We start from the raw sequence: 21,840 nt of genomic DNA, 5'->3' as shown, positions 1-21,840 counted from the left end.
ACACTCTGCAGATCTCATGGGGTTTTCTCCAGCCCAGTTTGTACCCAGTATTTGTTCTTCATCTGCTGCAACCCATGAGGACTATAGTCTTTCTATTTGAACAGTTCTTTCTCTGTGAACATTCAATAAACTGTTTGCATTATTTCCTCTGCATTTGGGTCCATCTGTCTTACAGCCACCTGACAATATTATCACTAAATATCAATCTTTTTGTGAACTTGTTTTCTTTTAATTATGATAGGTTTTGTTTATTTCAGATATTGATTGAAAGTAGGTCTCACTGATCTGGGCCTCATTGATCTGATGATAGTTGGAAAGAAAAGCCTGTAACATTCAAAATAGATTGTGTACATGAACGTGTGTGTGTGTGTTAGCACAAAAATATTTTAATATTGGCAAAATTATCTACAAATAATGCCTTTTTTACACTCAAAAACTGTGTATAAGCTCAGATCAGCAAGGCCTACGATCAGTCAGTTCCTAAAAGAAACCCAAAATCTGTCTTAATTGAAAGAAAAACCAAGTTGATAAAAAGATTAAATCTAATATTTGGTGATAATATAGCATAAAGAGAAACTTATAAGCTGCTTTTTGTAGGCAGGCAATTTTTGACTGGGAACACCTCAAGTGAAACAAGGTGGGGGAAAAACAATCCCCCCCAAAAATTGAAAAAATTATAAAAAAAATAAAAAAAAAGATCGGGGAAGTTGTTATACCCAGTTTAAGCAAATTCAATAAGTTTTAGCCGAATCCGATAACATTAACATTTTCTGGAAAAAGAAATTTCAGTCACACTTTATTTTAAAGTCCAGTTCTCACTATTAACTAACTATTAACTACAACTTTTGCCTCAATAAACTCTTAATTGCTGTTAGTAAGGTAGTTGTTAAGTTTAGGTATAGAGTAGGATTAAGGATGTAGAATATGGTCATGCAGAATATGCTGGTAGGCTTACTGTTGGTTAGGCTTTGTGTCGGGTTTAGTGTAGGTAGTACATACGCGATAAAGCACTAACCTTTTAGTGCCACTTACTGGATCCGAACTGCTGTGATACGTACAACAACCAGCGTAATAAAATATTGGCAGATTGACATTCATTTGTTTCTGATAAAATTAATACACTTTTAGGGCCACTCACTGGACATTTGAACATGTTGCAAAACATGCAAGAAGCAACGTAATAGCAGAAATGTTGCTACAGGCATGTTTTTCCAATGAGCCAGGGTTGGAGAAATGAGATGTGTTATTGGTCCCTGGCACTCCCTCGGCTCTAATAATGGCTTCTGAACACCTTAGCATAGCTTGTTGATGAAGTCTAAATTGTTTTCACCCTTGCAATGTATTAAACACGTGGTGTGTAATTGTGACTTTATTTTATTAACACAGTTGAGACTTTATTCCTCATATTAGCAGACAAACATTGTCAAGTTTTATTAGCCCCTTGACAAGTCACATTTGCCAAACATAACATTGGGGTTATTAGACGCTGAATGAGTCATTTTGATATAAAATCTCAATTAGTAATCTTAATGAGAAGTCGTAAAGTTTCTGTAGCGATTGCAGATGTAAAGACACCATCTTATTTTCTTATTTGTTTACTCCAAAGAGGCTGATGCCCTGGGGTCTGGAAGCACCATAATCGCTCCTCGATGTGTTAGTATGGTAAATCATAATGTACTGTTCAAATAACAATAATCAAGCACCCTTTTAAGATCACGATTGCACTGTACAAATTTCCTCCTGTCAGGTGCCTGCCACTATAAAACACAAAGCTTAAAGAAAAGAGTGCTCTTGCATTCATCTAAAAGCATCAAAATTATATGTTCAGACAAGAACCGTAAACACAGTGCCTGTGCCTGAATCATCGACACTCAGAGGAGAGCTTGTAGTCTTTAAAAGGTCTTGAAATGCCTCTCTGATGTCTCTGTTGAATTACTTGTGGTTATGTGAGTATAATTTGTATGAGAAATGGAGTAAATCTCAATGGCTCTTAAAGAGACATATCAAAGAGAGACAACTGCTCCTTATTGAGCTGTAGCGGGTGCGAGTGCCGGTCGTAATCGTGCCGCTTTGCATGTCCAACAGGGTCGAGGTGGGAAAGGCAGCATCTATGTGTGGGCCTCCGGAGACGGTGGTAGCTATGACGACTGTAACTGCGACGGATACGCCTCCAGCATGTGGACCATCTCTATTAACTCGGCCATCAATGACGGACGCACCGCGCTCTATGATGAAAGCTGCTCCTCCACCCTCGCCTCCACCTTCAGCAACGGCCGTAAAAGAAACCCTGAAGCAGGCGTGGTGAGTGTGTGTGTGTGCGTATATAGGTGTTTCCTACAGATTTAGTTATTTGAAGTGGATGGAACCAGGATGGTTCCAGTGATGTGATACTGAGTCTGGAAATGTTTACAACAAGATTCAGTTTGGTGTGCAAGAGTGTGCATGTCATAGGTGCTTTGAAACATTGATTTGAAACGCAATCCCTTATTCCGCAGAGTGATAATACAGAGTATGACAGTGATAAAATGACGGGGAGAGTTAATAGTTTCATATATTTTGTGTCTGAACAATGACTCTCAGATGGAATTGGAGGGATGCATTCAGCTAGGAACTTAATCAGAGCAAGACTCAAAGAAAGCACATGAGATGAAGACTGTGGTTAGTCTGTCAGAGATCGTCCTGTCAATGGAAAGGCAGGAATTGCCTTGTGTCAGTCCGGATTCTCTCAGGGCTGCTTTGGTTTGGTGTTGTGACACACCAGTTTATCGCTTTTTTCTGATTGAGCACTGAATGGTAGAGATGAAACCCAAAATACATGGTGCAAATGATTACCCTTTTCTTCTTTAAGAAATAAATAAATAAAAAGGGGAAGATTATCAGTGAATAATTGACTTATATTTTTATCAGTTCTTTACACAAAGCTATTGTGGGATTTTATAAAGCAAATGTGGAAATAAACTATTTTTATGTTAAGGCCATGGTGTATTTTTGGGACTTGAGAGACTATTTAAATAATTTTAATAATATCAGTAATAAATACGAAATACAGCAGACAGGTTTGTAACAAGATGACGGTCAATAAATAAAGATAGCATTTTAATTTTTTTGGTGAATAATTTCTTTAGATACAGAAAATGTAATACTATGTCTTGCTTTTAATATTTAGTGTTAGTATTTTACTTACAGGTGATTTTTCATACTTGTGGGGATTCAGTGATTACATTATGAAGCAATTGACTTGATAGATGCATCTGGATTTCTTGAAATAAATTTGCCATTAAGAAGGTGTTTCTTCATTGTTAACATTAAACCTGTGACAGCTTTTGGAAAAACATACTCAATATTCATTAACCGATAGTTTTCACAGACAATGATTTTGAATCAAATATATTTACACAGGTTAGGCCTACATCAAATAAAACAAAGCACTAAATACTTTATTTTTTGGCTTTCATCTCAGTGCTTTTAGTGAGGTTTGCTTACATCAGTCAAAATTAGTCACAAGTACATACGTCCATCTCTGGAGGGTAAATATGGATGTTTCTTTCATCTCCTGCCTTTGATAGATCATGAAATGCCAACTAATGCTGAGGACATTACCTCAAAGTGTTGTTGTGACGAACAAAGCTTTGGGATTTTGTAGGGTCATCCTTATTGCGCTCAACCGAACCAAGTGCTTCATTACAAGTTCTGTTAATGATCAACAAAGTTCAACATTTACGAATTGACTTCCGTTCCATTGATGAGCTGGCCACAAAAAAAAAAAAAAACACTTTTTACAGTGGACGGCTGCTTCATCTTGGTTTGACTCATTGATGTTCTTCCACCATAGTCAATAAAACGATTAATGTATTAGAGTTAAATACATTTTGAGATTGCTCACAGATTTCTATACATTGTGCTGTGTGTATGATAAAATGATTTCTGGGCAATTTATATCTCAAAATGTCATTCTTATTAAATATGATTACATTTTCTTAGAACAGCAAATAATCTCTTTGAATTTCATACATTCTTACTTTTTTAATTTAACATAAAATTCCGCATCCTCTTTGCTGCCTCTTAAGTCTTTATTTATTAGTTCTGGCAGGTCACTCTCAGCTGATCCACGTCTACATATAGAAAAATGACGCCTACCACAACATTCCTATATAAGGTCTATTCTGTATTATTCAGTAGCTTTATTGCTTGCTCAGGAGCAAATTACCCTCCTCCATCCCCAGCTCCTCCTTTTGTCACAGTCAGGACTTGTTTCTATATTCCTCATTTAATCAGACTCCTTTTATATTTAATAATGTTTGTACACTAAAATGTCATTAAGAACATTAATGATATCTGCATTCGGTTCTGTTCTGTTTACCCTAGGGGGTTAATGCTGCTCTCCCTGCTCATTCATGACAGGCTGCATGGATGAGCGGGGAATTTTACCCAGAACAGAACCATAATCCCAATACAAATTGTCTGCAAAGTGTCAATCATTTTGAAGTGATGATTATAGTCCTGACAGAACTGAATTAGAATTTCAAAGACATTTTTACATGGTGTTTACATTGGCGCTAATGTTTAATTAAGGCTTTCTCTTTGTCTGTTTCTGTCTCCAGGCCACCACGGATCTGTATGGAAACTGCACACTGCGTCATTCGGGCACATCTGCCGCCGCCCCTGAGGCTGCTGGCGTGTTTGCCCTGGCGTTGGAGGCCAAGTATGTACACTTTTGTTTTCCAGCGCACAGCGCTGATGAGTAGTGAGCCTCCATCAAAGATTTATGAAACAATAAGACAGCAGCGCTGGCAGACGGCAGCTGAGATCGTAGATTACTGCTGACGAGGGTTGTGTCAGAGCGTAGCACCGCAAGCACAACTCCTGCTCTAAAAAGCCTCCCTCATGTATGATTGATACCCTTTAACACTGAAACAGTGCTGATGCCAGAGCCAAAGCTGTCTTCCCAGTGATTTGAGAGTTGAATGATGATGTTACCGCATGACCTGCCAACAAATAAACATGCCGTTTCATGCTCCTTTACTTATAAATCTTACTACTCGATTTGAAAACTTATCTTCCACCCAAAGTCATTGGATTCCTTAATAAGCAGCTTTTGTTGTAACATCCATCCATCCATTCATTCTCCCTGGACAGATGGCCAGTCTATCACAGTCAGAAGTTCAGTAAATAAGTTCATTTTGAAATGAACAGAAAAAGTAACTGGAGCAGCTATGCAGCATGACAAAGAAGATAAATGTGTGAATCAGGGCTGAGATTGTGCTCTGGCAGCAGCAGCATTACCCTGCTGGTGGAAAGGAGGGTATCACTGAGAGATGCTTCATATCCACATACTTTCAGCTGTTGATGAGGAATCAAACTGGCGCGTACATTGCTAATCACTTCATGAAAAAGAAATTGAAAGTCGCTTTTGGTTCAAGCCAACAATTACCCCAGGTTTCTCTGAATGCCAGGAATCAAATCATATTTGGCAGCATCTGGTACTTTAGGCTCATTAGAAGCGTGTGAAGCTCAAGACTCAATATTTCATGTCAAGAGGAACCACACTGACTGAGATCAACTACAAAGAGCTATGACTATTTCTTTTAGAGGGGTCATATCGTATTGTTCTTATTATGTTATTATAAAATGTGCCACATATGCTAATCACTTCATGAAAAAGAAATTGAAAGTCGCTTTTGGTTCAAGCCAACAATTACCCCAGGTTTCTCTGAATGCCAGGAATCAAATCATATTTGGCAGCATCTGGTACTTTAGGCTCATTAGTAGCGTGTGAAGCTCAAGACTCAATATTTCATGTCAAGAGGAACCACACTGACTGAGATCAACTACAAAGAGCTATGACTATTTCTTTTAGAGGGGTCATATCGTATTGTTCTTATTATGTTATTATAAAATGTGCCACATAAACACACACCAACACTGGCACCTTTGTAAATAAACTTGCCATGCAGTCCTTACTAACAATGTTTCCTAAAAAGCCTATGCAGGTATGCAGCTTTCTGAAGCCAGGAATAGTGCTGATTGTCAAGTGTAACGTTTGTAGATCGGGAAGAAGGAGGCGGGAACCGGCGAACATTTACACAAACTTTAATAATAACATAAACTCAAAACAGCGCGACAGCCCCTCGCGGACGACTGTCGCGCACAAACAAAACCAAAATAAAATCCAGGCCTGGTCCTCTCTCGTCTTTCCCTGTCGTCACTCCTCCTTTGTATCCTTCCGGAGCTCCTCCGTGAGACTCGAGACCGGTGAGTGGTGCAGGTGTCGCGCATTCGCAATTACTCCACTGGCCTCACTCCGTTCCCACGGCTCTCGGCCCCGCCCCTCTCGTCACATCAAGATTCCCTGATTTTAATTGATTTTTATTCTTATTTAAATAAAAGCCTGACAGGAAATGCTTTTGCAAGTTGAATTGTCTCTGAAACCTAAAAAAAGGTGTCAAGTCACAGCACTTTCCCTATACACTCTCCCTTATATTATCAGTTTTATAAATTCATATAAGTTTGAAATTGAAATTGGAAAAGTCCATGTACATGTTATGCATCACTACCAATTAAAAACATCTCAAATAAAACCAATTTTATGATGGACATTCACATAGTCAGAAGAGCATGATCTCGAGGTGGAGGAAAAGACAGCGATTTCAACAGCAACACTTGGTTCATTACACTTGATTGAGAAAGCTTTGTAAGGAGCGGCTGGTGGGAAAAAGGCAGTTTCGCCACATCATTTCTGCCTCCGTTCACACATTTCAGTAGGACATTACGGTGTCAGGACTGGTGTTAATAACTGTTGACACGGCCTTCCCTGTGTAAAGTCTTTGTGTTTGCTCAGTACTAAATAATGATGTAGGTGGCGAGAGAGCAGGTCCCTTTGTTCAGCCAAATGTAAAGACACATTGTAAACTGCAGCTTATTTGCATGTGTTTGTATATTTGAGAAGTACTCAGAAGAGTGTAGTGCAGTACGGCTCAGGGCTGGACTGGGACAAAATATCAGCCCTGGAATTTTTGGTCCAGTCAGACCATTCTATATATATATATATATATATATATATATATATATATATATATATATATATATATATATATATATACATACATACATACACACATATATTTATGTGTGTATACCTACAGTGTATACAAGTCCGATTCTGATACTGATTGCCTTTTTTTCTTTAACCAAAAGACAAGAAAGAATGAAAGTGTACATGAATAAGATGTGTATTTACAGGCTGAACTGCAAAGATCTGTAGCCATTTGAAATTAGAGGCAACCACTGCATTTTAAAGGGGACATCGCAACATACTTTGGTTAAAATTCCTCAGTGGTCATGTAAAACAACACCCCTTTTATCTTGTCAAAAACAGCTCTGATCACAGCGACCCATTTCGGTGCATGGCTCTTTAAATGCTAATGAGCTCTTCTAACCCCACCCCTCTCTTCTGTGGAAGAGGAAAGGCGATTTGCAAATAATCATAAGAAATATAAAGTGTGAGACTTCTTCTGGAGGTGCAGCTGGATTACGAACAGTGGGTACTGATCCATCCTTGAGTTTTAACTTTTAGCAAAACCTGCCTTGAATTGTCCCTCGTTCATTTTGCATCCAATGCCCCCTTTAATCGCAATCCAAACAAAGATGCATGAGCAGTTATCTTTTTTTTTTTAATTAGATTGTGTAATTTCAAAATTGTGAAAGCATGCAAAAAATGCAAATTCAGTCGCTGACAGCAGGTGGCACTTATGGAACAGCTAAGAAAACAATCCATTACCACACAGAAATCACTTAACCTATCAAGATGAAATAATACAACATTAAGTTAATTGTTTTCCTCTAGTTTAGAATCTGTTTTCTAAATGCATGTTATAGATCTTATTGTGAGCGACCCATTGATGCATGGTTCTTTTTTATATCAAAATGTCATAACCGGATCTTCCAGTGAAATGAGAGACTTCTCCAGTCATTTAGTGCTCTTAAACTCTGCCTCCGTTGTTGAAAGCCACACCCACATCTCAACATCCAATCAACAACCGATACACAGAATCAATCCGCAATTTTCGATCATCCGTTACTCTCAGACTATATGAAAGAAAAGATCTGTCGCCATTTCCGCAACTTGATCCAGCTCTTCTTATTCTTCTGAGCTTCCTGTTTTGCCACTGAACGCTGTGATTGAACTTAATGAAGTGTTCCAGAGAGCTTTGTATTAATAAAATAAACCTCATGCATCATATATAAGTTTAGTCTTACTGCCAATATCTAGGATTAATAGTCAAGACATCTATACATTATATAGTCAACATCCGCTTCCTCTAGCGCACTGTGCAAATTGCTCTTCATCTTGAGTCGAGCGCTCTTTAGAAACCATATGCAACTGTAAGGGTTTTGTTGTTCTGTTGCTATGTGCTTTTTGCAGGAAGTCATTCACTCAATAGAGCACATTTTATATTAAATTGATATGATAACTATTAGGATCAGGAGCTTTAAGGAGGCTTGAATGATTCAAGTTTATGACAAACAGCAGTCATGCTAGTGATTTGTTATCCTAGGCTTGACGTTATTTCCTTCATTATGTTTGCCTGCAGTCCGAACCTGACGTGGAGGGACCTGCAGCACCTGACGGTCCTCACCTCTAAGAGGAACAAGCTGCATGACGAGGTGCACCAGTGGAGGAGGAACGGTGTGGGCCTGGAGTTCAACCATCTGTTCGGATACGGCGTGCTGGATGCCGGAGGGATGGTCAAACTGGCCCGGGAGTGGAAGACCGTCCCGGAACGATTCCACTGTGTGGCGGGATCCGTGCAGGAGATAGAGTGAGTACAGAAAACACTTCAGAAGAACAACCACTACGACTGCAGCCGTGAGGTTAACATTATGCTATTTCACTGCAGCAGGCCGACAGTAATATTTGCAAGTGAACAGGATGCTGGAGACAAATGTAGAATAGATTAATCAGAAACTGACTCATAATTGCACAGAAATTTATTTCTAATTTTCGAAATTTTCACAATTATTTTTGAGCGGTGTTTCTAATATAATACTTTTTTTTCTGTATTTACACTGGTCTTCAAAACGACTTTCTATGCTGTATCTCCACCAATCTCTGCCTTTTGTGCAACAGCAGTGTGATCTAAAGCTCAAATCTAATTGGACAGCTTGTTTCATCATGGGGCAACGGGGAAAAAATCGACACACTGATCAAAAATAAATAAATCTCGCTTTGTTGTGCCGCGATTGATTGCGCCCAGTGTGAATGGGTCCATAGGGATTTATTGTTTTGATTCAAGAACGTCATTGCGTCATACATTCACGTCACTAAACCACACTGAGTGAGAAAGGTCCTGGAGTGCCTAAAACCCTTTTAAACCACATGACACAAGCTACAGCCATCATACACACAGAAAAAATAATGCTTAAAACAGGTTTGATTTCAGAATTCACTGTGGTGTTAAATATAATTTTCCCTCTGTTTTGATATGCATTACCTGTGTGTGATTGTGGTGTTATCCGGGCCGCTCTGACCCCCTCTGTGCTCTGTGTGAAGGCATATTGCATGTGTCGCCCTCCGGACTCTCTACACTCACTCTGCTGCTCTCGGCTGCTCGTTCTCACATCTGCTATAATTAGTCCGCTCCCACTCACTGCTGGGCACCGCATGCTATGGCAACAGCCGCAATTACACTGAGACTGTGTGTGTGTGTGTGTGTGTGTGTGTGTGTGTGTGCATGCACTCCTTGACAAAACCTCCATCGCGGTCGTCACCCCTCGTATCATACCTCAGACACAGGGTTGGTGGGAGTTCTGGCGAGGCACAATTCAAGAACAGCAATTAAGCAGCGGTAGAGGAAAGATGTGAATGAAGTGTAATTAGTGGAAGCAGGCAGAGCGTTTGCCGTGTGATAAGACTCCTATCCACACTGACTAATGAATGCCTACACGCGTACATGAAACTAACTACAGAACACATCACAAGTGTCTGGAGCCAGGAAAAACCAGGGTTTACTTGATTTTGCAGGAGTTCCCCGAATCTATGACTGTCTGAGTCATTACAGGATTTAGCCATACTTTCTCACCAACATGTGAAAATGAATACATGATCATTTCTGAACCTTCTAAGTGACATTGCAGTACTTTTAAGAATGTGTTAAAAAAATACCTTTTTAATATATTTTTCAGAACTTTTAGAGATATGCTTTGGTCAAACTCAAGCACTTCTTGAGTCATTTTAGATGACTCAAAGCTATACAGAAAAAACCAAGCAATTCACAGGCGGCAAATGACACACAGTGGCCCACCTTTTGTTCCAGAGCAGTAATTAAAACAAAAGCATGAGCTCACATTCCTCCTTGTTTCAGGTCATGGCTCAGTGTGTTTCTCAGAGTTCCCTGTTCACTGATGTGTTATAAGCAAAGCTGTTAATTACATTTGCATAATATCAGATCACTGCAGTTCAGGTATTCTAAATTTTCATGTCAATCCAGATTTGGTAGTCACACCCTGATCGCAATTTGTGTACTGCGTTCAGTGTTCTGTCTTACGTAAATTGTTATGAATTAACTTCACAATGGTTTTCTGAATGAAATGTATGCTTCTTAAGTTTTACAAATTACGACCATTACTATGGAGGCCATAATAACAAAAATAAATAAGTTAGTTGTGAGAAATAAACTCAAAATTGCGAGATATAAACCCAGAATTGTGAGATAAGCTCATAATTCATAGAAAAAAAGTCAGAATTGTGAGATAAACATGAAATTGCGATTTAAAAAAAAAAGTCTATGTAAGTTTATATCTCACAATTCTGTCTTTTTCTGCTGAATTGTGAGATATAAACCCAGAATTGTGAGATAAGCTCATAATTCATAGAAGAAAAGTCAGAATTGTGAGATAAACATGAAATTGCGATTTAAAAAAAAAAGTCTATGTAAGTTTATATCTCACAATTCTGTCTTTTTCTGCTGAATTGTTTTCGCAATTTGTGGTTTCCACCACGTAATAAAAAATAAGAAAGGTAATTGCGACTTTTTATCTCACATTTTAGACTTTTTATCATCTCACAATTTAGACTTGGAATTGTAAGAAGAAGAAAAAATCGGAATTATGAGACAAACTTAAAATTTAAAATGTAAAATTAAATTTAGCTGAAAAAGACATAATTTACATATAAACTTGTAGACTTTTTTAAAATCGCAATTCCGTGTTTATCTCACAATTCTGACTTTTTTTCTCTGAATTATGAGCTTATCTCACAATTCTGGATTTATATCTTGCAATTTTGAGTTTATATATCGCAGCTACCTTGTACAACTACTAGCTGTTGACATCTATGTGCTGAGTAGGTTTTCGCAAACACATAGCCAACAGATCTTACATTTTCTTCGATGTTTCGCTTGCTCTTTTAATAACTGTTGTTCTCGTCTCCGTGCACCAAACACATCCACACCCTTGTGTCCTCTTGTGTGGCCTTTGGATATTTCTATCAACTAGTTTCCTGGGAAACACTAGCCTCTCAAAGACTGATGCACACACAAACACACCCACTAATGTGAGCGCTTAAAGGGCCAGGCTGGGAGACTTGCCTCTGATAATGCCATTACATCCACTTTACACTCGCTCACTCACGTCCTGCGCCGTTATCATCGCAGCAGCACAAAACAGGCAGTCAGCAGCGGCGGGCTTTGTGCTCGCGCCACAACAAAGCAGCCTTATGTAGGGGAAAAACCCATCATCTGGCCAAAGCAATTGTTGGCAGCAGGATGGTGCACCATTGAAAATAGAGGAACATATAATCTTTTTTTTTTTTTTTTCTCGTGGCCCAGTTTTGCTGCTTGTTTTGAAATGGCAGTAGCTCAGAATGGCAGAAGTGTAGGGGTATTTCTGAAATGAAAACACAAGCTTTGCATTAGAGCTCCAGCTCTTGCACACATACTCATTTTGGTCATTATTTATTTGACATTTCTGTAGTTGTAGTGAAACGCATTTGTCTTAGCCTGATGCCTGTACATTATGATCAGAGATGTCTTCACATTCATACTGGTTTATTAGCTAATGTCACTAAATTAATGTGAACTCTGTAAATGTCATCTGGAACAAATTCATCCGATCTAATAGTTAAGCCCACATAGGCCTTTTTTTCACTGATTTAAGTCTGCAGAAGGGTTTAAAATCAGCATGAATATTAATTGACACTATATATTTCTTAATCCTTGTGAAAAGAAGTACGCTTTAGCATCCTTATAAAATGAGCATTTACTACAGAAATAATGAAGAATATATTTTAATATGAAGTGCATGTTATTTACAATTAAATGAAAATGTATATTATGCATTGATATTATAGGTGAACATTAGTGCTTTTTGACCCAATTAAGTAGGACTTCAGTACATTTTTTACAATTACATGTACAATTACCTCTATTGTTTTTAAAATATATTTAAAATGCACTGCTGAATGTACTGACAAGCATTTATGATAAATTAAAATATATTGAAATACATGACATACAAGTTTCAATAGAAATTACATTGTATAAATATAATTGCACAGTTGTAATTAGGTTAGGTTAGGTCTTTATTGTCATTGCAAATGTTTATACAATGAAATTCTGTTTCAATCCGATTTGCAGCATTAAAAAAGAAAATAAAGATAATTTTTACATTTGACATTAAAATACATGTGACCTATAATATAAATAAATACTCTAAAAATATAAAAACATAGGACGGCAATGAAGTACAAAAGCTATTGCATAATGGAGTTGAAATTTACACCATATTCATTTAAAATGTAATACCAAATATGTGTACTTCAAAATAGATTATCAAAAAATGATTTAATATGCACTTTCAAGTAAAACATTTATTTTGACATTATTACAAAGTGTACTTAAAAAAAAAAAAAGTGTGGTAGGAAACATCAAGTACACTTAAGTGGCATTTTTTTTTGTATTATCTGCAAGTACAGCTTTTTAAAATGTACTTTTAAGATTTGAATTTGATGTGCACACATTCAATAAAAATTAAACATACTTCTTTCTCACAAGGGAACGCATGTTTCTACTTGTATTGTAAACAATCAATTAAAATGTTCGTCTTTGTCTTGTTTTTATATTATTTGATGTAAATAGTGTTGGGGCGGGTGATCTGTCGATTTTATATCCTGATCGATCTCGAAGGTGTCTACGATCTACTTTTTAAGCGAACCGTAGAGATTGTGATCTTTTATGTCCTCATAATAACGTTAAAACTACAGCAATGACTACCTATTAGATGACTGTGGCTGGTCAAATTATATCACGCGTCTCTATCATATGTCTTTTATGCATGGTGACGTACTTAAAAAAATAAAAAATAAAATAAAAACTCACCTTGAGTTAGCAATAGTACTGCAATGAAAAAAAAAATAGTTTCAGTTTCGATTTGTGCCGCAAGCTGTTCCAATCATTTGAAGCAGTGTGCTTACGCCTCTCCTAAACTTAATCAGTCCAACCATGTAATGTGACTGTCGTATAATGCAGTCTACTGTGGGACATAGTTTATTTTAAAAAGAGAGCTAAACACGAACAAGCAAAGTATATGTGGAGTTTCAGGCACATGCATAAATGGTCAAATATACACACAAATATAATATGTCGAAATGTCTGTCTTGGCGAGTATTTACATAAAGTCAGTCAGTTATGTCTTAAGTGAATATAAACAACTGGAAAAGAAATCGAATGTGTATCAGTTTATTATATCCCTGCGTTCGGTCTTAAAGAGACAGCAGCCTAATAAACCTACTGCTGACTGTGTCATTAATGTTAATCAAACAACAAAAGACACTCACTCACTGCTCTTGAATTAATCACTTTATAACTTTAATAAGAAGCAACGTATATTTGATTCATACAGGGATGCAGTGTTTTAAAGGGGGTCATATGATGCTGCTAAAAAGAACATTATTTTGTGTATTTGGTGTAATGAAATGTGTTTATGCGGTTTAAGGTTCAAAAAACACATTATTTTCCACATGCTGTACATTATTGTGTTATCATTATTGTGTTATCTTTCTGAAACACGTCGATTTTTACATAATTACGGATTATAATGTCTTTTTACGCATTGTGTTGCATCGCGCCACATAAACATAAAACCATGTCTGCATTTGTGATCGGAGAAATGACAAACAACAAGCCCTACTCTACACTGCTCAAAACTCGCGTTTGAATCGTCAGTGGCAAATTCTTTAAATATAAAAAATGTACTTGCAGTCTGTGAGTCAGAACAGCCGGCATTGTAGTCTACTCTACCAGGATCAAGAAACAGTCCTCCATAAAATGTGCTGGACACTTCTGAATATTTGGGTTAAACTGTTCTGGAACAGTGTTGTAAATACAACTTAACCACTGATTTCTAGTCGTGTCCTCTTTTGGAAGACCAAACAAAGTAGTTTCGCTTTCACAACGAAACAGCATCACACACTGCGGCCTTGAGTGAGCGGAGGCCGGAGGCCTAGAGTGAGCTGCAGCCTAGAGTATGCGGAGGCCGGCTTCAGTGAGCAGATGCAGGCGGGCTTGAGAACGGCACGGCCGGCGGGCTTGCGGCAACCACATGTGACGACCACGGGCTGGACTCCGCTTCGTCCACGGTGAAAGCCGATCCGGCGATCCACAGCGCAAAGTTGATGTATTTCCTCAGCGACCAGCACGGATCAGCTCCAGGCATGATGAAGCGGATATCGTCCTCTTTTCACAATGAAACACAGTGTCTCCACAACATGGCCACAACAGCAACAGCGAGAATAAAAGTTACGCCTTCTTTCTTTGCGTGAATATTTGGGCGGCGTTATGCAAATCTTCCCACATAGTGAGGTAGATATGTGGGGGCGTGTTAGAACGAGCCGTTTTAGGTAGGCGTGGTTGACTCTTAACTTTTATAAAGAATATCTCTTTGGATTTGAGACTTTAGTCTTTGCAACTTTACAGACCTTCTTTATGCATCAAGAGCTTGTAACACTCCAAAGAGAAAGGAAAATTTTAAATCGCATCATATGACCCCTTTAAAGTTTAACTCAGGCTTTAATGTCCATTTTTGGTTGTTTAATGCAATACATTGCATTACATTATGCAAGTCATAGGCTTGTTCCACTCTGGATATTCTCAATAGTACATCTCAAAATTGGGAATATCGTGATTCAGATCGTGGATCATGATTTTGTATGATAAGATCGTGATATGATATTTTGGGAAGATTGCCCACCCCTAAATAGTGTGCTTTACAACAAATTTCCTTTTAAACCCTTCTTATTCCTGTAGGTGACACCAACCTTTCAGCAACAAATTCCTAAAGGATACAAAAAATTTCTATCACATGTTTTTACTCATTCAGTTTATACTCTGAAATATATCAGTTTCACATTTCACTGATAGCTGAGAGTACTGCACTCTTACTGATAGCAGAAAGCATCAAATCAAAACTAGATCTGTTGTTCTATACTGTATATAAAATACATAACATACAGGTATTGAAATGTAGACGTTTGTGAATGACTGCTGTTTGATTCCTAAAAAACATCTGCAGAAATTCTCCACGTGGCCTTTTTTTCCCTCAAAGACATATTGATCAGGATGCTATGTATCTCCATTGCTCCAGAGAGGTGATTATGGAAGAACATAACATTTGTCTGGGTTGAGATGCTTAGAGCTCCCCTAAGGCTCACCCATGGAAGTTTAGCTTCTATGTCAACCCGTTAGCTGGAAACACAGCAGTGGTTAACAGAGTGCACCTGATAAAATGCCATCTGTTGTCTGTAAATGAGCCAGTTAGACAGTATCTTCCATCGTCAGTCACAGCTTAAATTTTTTCCTTTTGCCCTTGGCTCTTCTGCAGTGTTAAATGCAAGTTAAGTTATAAAATCTCATTCTCTTGCTCTCTTTCTTTGCACAGCAAAATACAGTCGGCCAACAAACTGGTGCTGAGCATCACGACCGATGCCTGCCAGGGCAAGGACAACTTTGTGCGCTATCTGGAGCACGTGCAGGCCGTCATCACCATCAATGCCAGCCGCCGCGGGGACCTCAACGTCAACATGACTTCACCAATGGGGACCAAGTCCATCCTGCTGAGCCGCCGACCCCGGGATGACGACGCCAAGGTTGGCTTCGACAAGTGGCCCTTCATGACCACCCACACGTGGGGCGAGGACCCTCGAGGAACCTGGCTGCTGGAGGTGGGTTTCCAGGGTGAAGCCCCACAGAGCGGCGTGCTGAAAGAGTGGACCCTCATGCTGCACGGAACACAAAGTGCTCCTTACATAGACCAAGTGGTGCGGGACTTCCAGTCCAAACTGGCCATGTCCAAAAAAGAAGAGCTTGAGGAGGAATTAGACGAAGCTGTGGAGAGAAGCTTGAAAAGCCTTTTGAGTAAAAATAACTAGCCATGTGCATGATAATATCCCCTCTGTATTAGCATATATTCCTAGCCTGTTCTCTCTCGGCTTTCTCTTTTTTTCTTGTGATTATTTGATGAATGTTTGACGTGAGTCGCTCATATTAAAGTGTATTCTCTGAATGATACAGCGGCCGTGAAAACCATTTCAACACTTAAGACACACTTAGAAATGTTTGAACATAATTGTGCCAAATATCAAAGCAAGTGGCATTTTCCTTAATGAAAGACAGCACAAGCACACTTTACAAGCAAAACACTTCACAAAAAGACCTTTATGTAACGGACGAGCGTGGCAACGAAGTTGGAGATCCAAATGCAGGCTTTATTTGAAAAAGCGTGGTCAAAACAGGCAGGCTCAAACACCAGCAAACAACAATGTCTAAGGGCAAGGCAAAAAGAGTAATCCAGATAACAGGCGAGAGTCAGGGCAGGCAGCAAAATCATCAAAAACCAGAAAACAGTCCAAAGTAAAAAAAAAAAAAACACAAGCTGGGCAAGGCAAAGACAAAGACAAGGATAACAGGAAACACTTAGAATTGTAGCTAATACAAACAATATTTTGCAAGCCGTGTATCAATGAGAGCAGCTCTTATAGTCCTACTGATAGGAAACAGGTGAGTGAATGATCAGTTTCTATGCATGGGATTATGGGAAATGGAGTCCGGGGTGAAAAGGTGATGGAGACCTTGTGAGTGGGAGGAACAGCAGGGACCAGAATCATGACACTTTGTCAGGTTTCAAATAAATATACTGAGTTCAGATATCTAAAAAAAAAAAATCTGACAGCAGCTGGTTAAAGGTCATTGCAACAGTACCTCAGAAAGTAAGTTCTGAATTAACATCTAGCATCATTTGTATATATTTAGTTTTTAAATGCAGTGACATTCAGACTAGAAAGTGTGACTTGAGTGTCCAAATGTGTATTTTGGCACTGCTGTATGTCCCACCGAGAAAATAGTTCTTACTTTCGATGTTCCTTTTTTTACTCTTTACAGAAATGTATATAAACCAAATATATCTATACTTTATTATGTTCTTGCTTACCCTGCTGTCCCCCACCTCTGCTGTACAGTTTGTGACTGTAAATCATTTTGTGTGATTCTCCTTTAAAGTTTAGTATCTTGCAAACAAGAGTGGTGATATTTCTTTCTGTTTTTTTTTCTTTTTGTTTTTTTTATGAAGAGATGAAATGTGCATCATTCTACTACTTATGGCCAAACAAAGAATATTTCATAGCATTGTCTATATATAATAAATCTATTTAGCTGTTTGTTAAAGCACCTGAGTGATTAAGACAGTAATTTCCCCAGTGGGTTGGGTGATGTTGGGTACAGTGGTTTAGAATTAAAGTCTAACTTGGAAACTAATCGCTATGATAAATTGAATTATGGTTACCAAGAAGCTTAGCAACGAGCAATTTTACAGCTTTGAACACAGTTTTTGGTTGCCAGTGTAGCAACTTGCTGTGTCAATATTCGTAGTTTCAGGAGTGTTTATAGGCATTTTACAACTTGACGTTGAACCTGGATTATATTAATTTGCATCTGTTTTTTAAATTAGTATAAACAAATACATCTCAAAAAAGTGCGTTGTGCCCAAGTCAGAATCCTCTACTTAATTCTGAATGTGATAGTTCAGTATTTTCTCTTCGCTTTGGACCTTGCATAGTAGATTATGCAAAGGTTTTATCTGTATCCAGCAAGGTCAGTTTCATGAAAAAAAAATTATTTTTGCAACTGACTCATGCAGAAAAGTTAATAGTTTACTTCAGTGATATTTAAGGTTCTGTTTTAACATATTACATATGTTTAAAGCTACATTGTCATTTTTACTGCCTCTTAGTTATCTTTATAATCAATCAATACAATAGTGATCTTGGACTTTATACTGCCATCTATTGGTGTGGATGCTCTGGCATACAAAATTATCAATGGCACTGGAGAAATACCTTTATCACAGACTAAAGCAGGGGGGTTACAGAGTTACCAAGAGTGAGTAGAATGTAGCTGGTCATGTGATCTCAACACGGCAACCGCCATTTAGAATAAAACATATTTCCATTTAGAATAAAACACCTTTTCTTACAACTCTCATCTCTTGTGGGAGTGAACATCATTTTAAACATTTCTCTTTTGGCTTGCTCCCATCAGGGATAATGGGAGGAATAATCAGCACAACCAATTTGGCACGTTTTACACTGGATGTCCTTCATGTCGCATCCCAGCACTGAGAAAGCACTAACTCATGCAATCCCGGTGCTAGGAAACACCTACATATGGTGCATGTCTTTGGATTGTGGGGAAAACCAGAGCACCTAGAGGAAACCCATGCAGATGTGGGGGGAACACGCAAGAACCACACAGAACACCTCCCTGGCCGAGACCTGAACCAGGAGCCTACTTACTGTGAGACAACAGTGCTACTCACTGAGCCACCATGCTACCCGAAGATCATTTTAAACATAAGTGCCCCCCCACCCCAAAAAAACCTTTTAATTTGTTTTGATGCAAAACTTAAAACCAATTAATATCTAATTGTGTCTAAAACAAGCACTGATTGTAGTAAGAGTGACAGATAATGTAATGTGATAACACACAGACAACACAAATTGAGATTTTGTTTGGTTTTGATGTTTATTTGTGGTGCAGTTAATACACATCAAGACTGTGGTGGGCAATGCTGGTGTCTTAAATTGAACAAAATAGTAGCAAGTAAAATTCTAAACATTTGCTTTGGTTTGACCTGAGAGTAAGGGCAAGAGAGGGTGATATTGTACATGTTAATTGGGGTAGCTGTATGGCTCTATTCCACAACCTAGGGAACTGCCTACCTAGGCAGCATTTTAAGTCATCATAGGTGTGCTTCCGATGACAAGGCTGTTCCAAAAGGTAGACAAATTTTCGTTCAATGCGTCCTACAATACCGAGATGTGAAAAATTCTAAGGCAGCATTGCAAGTATATTTGGCAGAGAATGCAATCCCAGAGTAAAATATCCATCCAAGATGGCAGATGAAGCAAGAGAAAATGCAGAATATATAATATAAAACTGAAAATGTACCATTTGTATGCCCTTTGTTTTTATGATTATAAATGTATGCGCATACTTCACTAGCTTAGCAACAAGGTAACACCAAACTCTTTTGAAATCATTTGTTGAACAGAAATTCCTCTGTGCACTTTGTAAATAGCTCTAGGTAGAACGTTCCAAATCAATCGCTTAAGAAGTTCAGGTTCAGTTTCGATAAGGATGGTGCCCTAGAAGGCTCACTAGGTTTTGGAATAGAGCCTGTGAATCCAATTGAAACAGGCAATTAATATTTTCTGTGTCAAGGTTCTTAGTTACCAAATTTACTTTTGTGTGAGGAGGGAATACGGGGCGTTTAATTTTTGGCTTCCCAAGTTTTCAGACAGTAAAGGCCAAAGGCAGTGGTGCAATGCTGCAGGAAGTTAACAGCGAACCACTAGGAATCTCGTCAACAGCAAGCAGGAAGCAAAACTGGAGCAGGTCCGAGGCAGGAATGGATAGAATGTGCGGAACGTTTGAGGGGTTTCAAGAAGATCTATCAGCGTGTTTCTTTCTGCTGGTCTTCTCGATCATGGTCTCCACCACTGTGGTTGTCTCTTCATAGCCCTTCACTTTTTTGTCAGGTGAGAGCTTCTCCACTGACTCCACTACTTCTACCTTCTCATAACTCATGGAGTCAGGGGGCATGGAACTGGGCGATGGCATGGGTGGAGGGAATCGAAAGCTGCTGGGATCATCCGGGGTCTTGCTTTTGCCACCACGTTGGGGTGAGGGCTGCCTGGGGCCTGGAGGAGGGCTGGGGCCTTTGTCATCATGAGGGCCTGGTGGTGGACTGGGGCTCGGTTCTGGTTCTGTCACCTTTGGATGAGGCTCTCCATTTTTGGCCTTTTCCCTCTCCCCATTTCCACCCTTCTTCGTATATCCATCATCTTTTCCTGTTTCTGGTTCTGAAGGTGTGGAAGGGGTTAAGGGTGTTGGTCCAGATATGGGGCTTGGGACAGGTGAGGGTGTACCTCTCCAGTATGGATCATAAGGCATCATGCCATCTTGGATTGTAATATAGACGTGAGAGGCAGAAGGGGTAGTGGAAAAGAAGCAGGGGTCAAGGTAGCTAGAGTCACCTGTCACTAATACGTAACGTCCCTTGGTGAAGAAGTCAGCAATCGGCTCTGGTCTCCTTACCTTCCTCATGCGGCCACGTATGATGCTACAGAGCGTATCAAAGGCTTTGCTGATCTGGGCGCCATCAGGCACATCCTCACGAGGAACATGCCCTTCACTTCCCACCCACTGCTCCTCCATCAACTGTTCTTTCTCGTCCTCTTCAAATTCTTCTGCTGGCTTCTCCTCAAGGCCACTAGCTCCTTTGGATGTGATCTCTTTCTTTTTACACACTTTCTTAGCCAAGTACTTCTGACGAGGCTTTACATTGGTGATGTCTTGGATGACTTGGGTGATATCTAAAAAGCAGATACAGACATGCTTTTAAAGAAATTTGGGTATAATCTTAGGGTCAGGCCTGTTAAGCAGAATGCTGTGAACAATGCAAAAATGTGTCTTTTCTCATCAGTGATGAATGTAAAATAAAACGTAAAAAGAAGACTGTTCTCTTGAGTGCGGATCATAATTTCCTATACTAAGTAACTTAACAGATTGACGCACCAAAATAAAAGGATCAAGTAACGGAAGAGCGCAGTGCAAACAGCATTGTTGTATTGTAATTCAAGAACGTATTTCAGTAAATGCATATGCAAGACTTTCAAAAATATGCTCTGGCCAAGCTGAGGCATGAAACATACTCCAAAATGATTGTAGCTTCATATTTTTGCATTGTATTCTCAGCTGCCTAAATGGCCAACTATAGCAGGCCTTCATGTAAACTTCTACGGCCAGTTTTCGGCACAGGTATTTGTAGATAATTCTGTAGGTTTGTTTAACACCTCAGCACAGAATGCATGCAAGTATGCTCAATAGGACTGTGTGCTTGCAATGCATTGATGAAATGTCACTTCCTGGAACACTTCTCTTGATGTGCACTTCTGCTGAAACTGCAGTGAGGCAAGCTCACAGCAGACTTCTACCCAACAGTCAAAGCAACACTACATTGTGTAGCGTCTGCGTAGAATCATGCATGAGCGTTGGATGTTTATGGCTTAAGAGACCCCTTTTAGCCTTTTGACATTTGCATATAAATTACAGTTCTGGTCAGAGATGTTACGTTTGTATAGGGGTTTTAAATTGCCAGATGGTTCTTCACCGTCAACAAGATTCGAACCAGCCCCCACTATCATCTCCCCCAATCTGATTTCAAACACATTCCCAAAGAGCTGCAAATGGCCAAACTAACACACACACACACAAACTAACACACACACACACA

General features: G+C 39.0%; 2 protein-coding genes across 2 annotated transcripts in view; one reads left to right on the top strand and one right to left on the bottom strand.

Annotated features, from left to right (window-relative positions):
* The first annotated feature begins 2,079 nt into the window (after window positions 1–2,079).
* On the top strand, window positions 2,080–17,201 carry LOC107573254 (neuroendocrine convertase 2). The gene is made up of 4 exons (XM_016259687.1): window positions 2,080–2,301; window positions 4,602–4,702; window positions 8,592–8,819; window positions 15,931–17,201. The coding sequence occupies exons 1-4, from the start codon at window positions 2,176–2,178 to the stop codon at window positions 16,418–16,420; spliced, it is 945 nt and encodes a 314-aa protein (XP_016115173.1). The 5' UTR covers window positions 2,080–2,175; the 3' UTR covers window positions 16,421–17,201.
* Window positions 17,202–19,053: 1,852 nt separating this feature from the next.
* LOC107573255 (filensin) overlaps window positions 19,054–21,840 on the bottom strand; it is a 20,737-nt gene continuing 17,950 nt past the window's right edge. The window contains exon 8 of the mRNA XM_016259688.1: window positions 19,054–20,920. Coding sequence (XP_016115174.1) covers window positions 19,986–20,920 — 935 coding nt within the window. The 3' untranslated portion in view covers window positions 19,054–19,985. The remainder of the gene's footprint in view (window positions 20,921–21,840) is intronic.

This window comes from Sinocyclocheilus grahami, unplaced genomic scaffold (genome assembly GCF_001515645.1).
Source record: "Sinocyclocheilus grahami isolate Dianchi unplaced genomic scaffold, SAMN03320097.WGS_v1.1 scaffold1905.1, whole genome shotgun sequence".
NCBI lineage: Eukaryota > Metazoa > Chordata > Actinopteri > Cypriniformes > Cyprinidae > Sinocyclocheilus > Sinocyclocheilus grahami.
This window is presented reverse-complemented; position numbering and strand designations above follow the sequence as displayed.

Coding starts and splice junctions, on each gene's coding strand:
- LOC107573254 (XM_016259687.1), top strand. CDS start 2,176: ATGTGGACCATCTCTATTAACTCGGCCATCAATGACGGACGCACCGCG. Junction 2,302..4,601: donor GAAACCCTGAAGCAGGCGTG/GTGAGTGTGTGT, acceptor TTCTGTCTCCAG/GCCACCACGGATCTGTATGG. Junction 8,820..15,930: donor GGATCCGTGCAGGAGATAGA/GTGAGTACAGAA, acceptor TTCTTTGCACAG/CAAAATACAGTCGGCCAACA.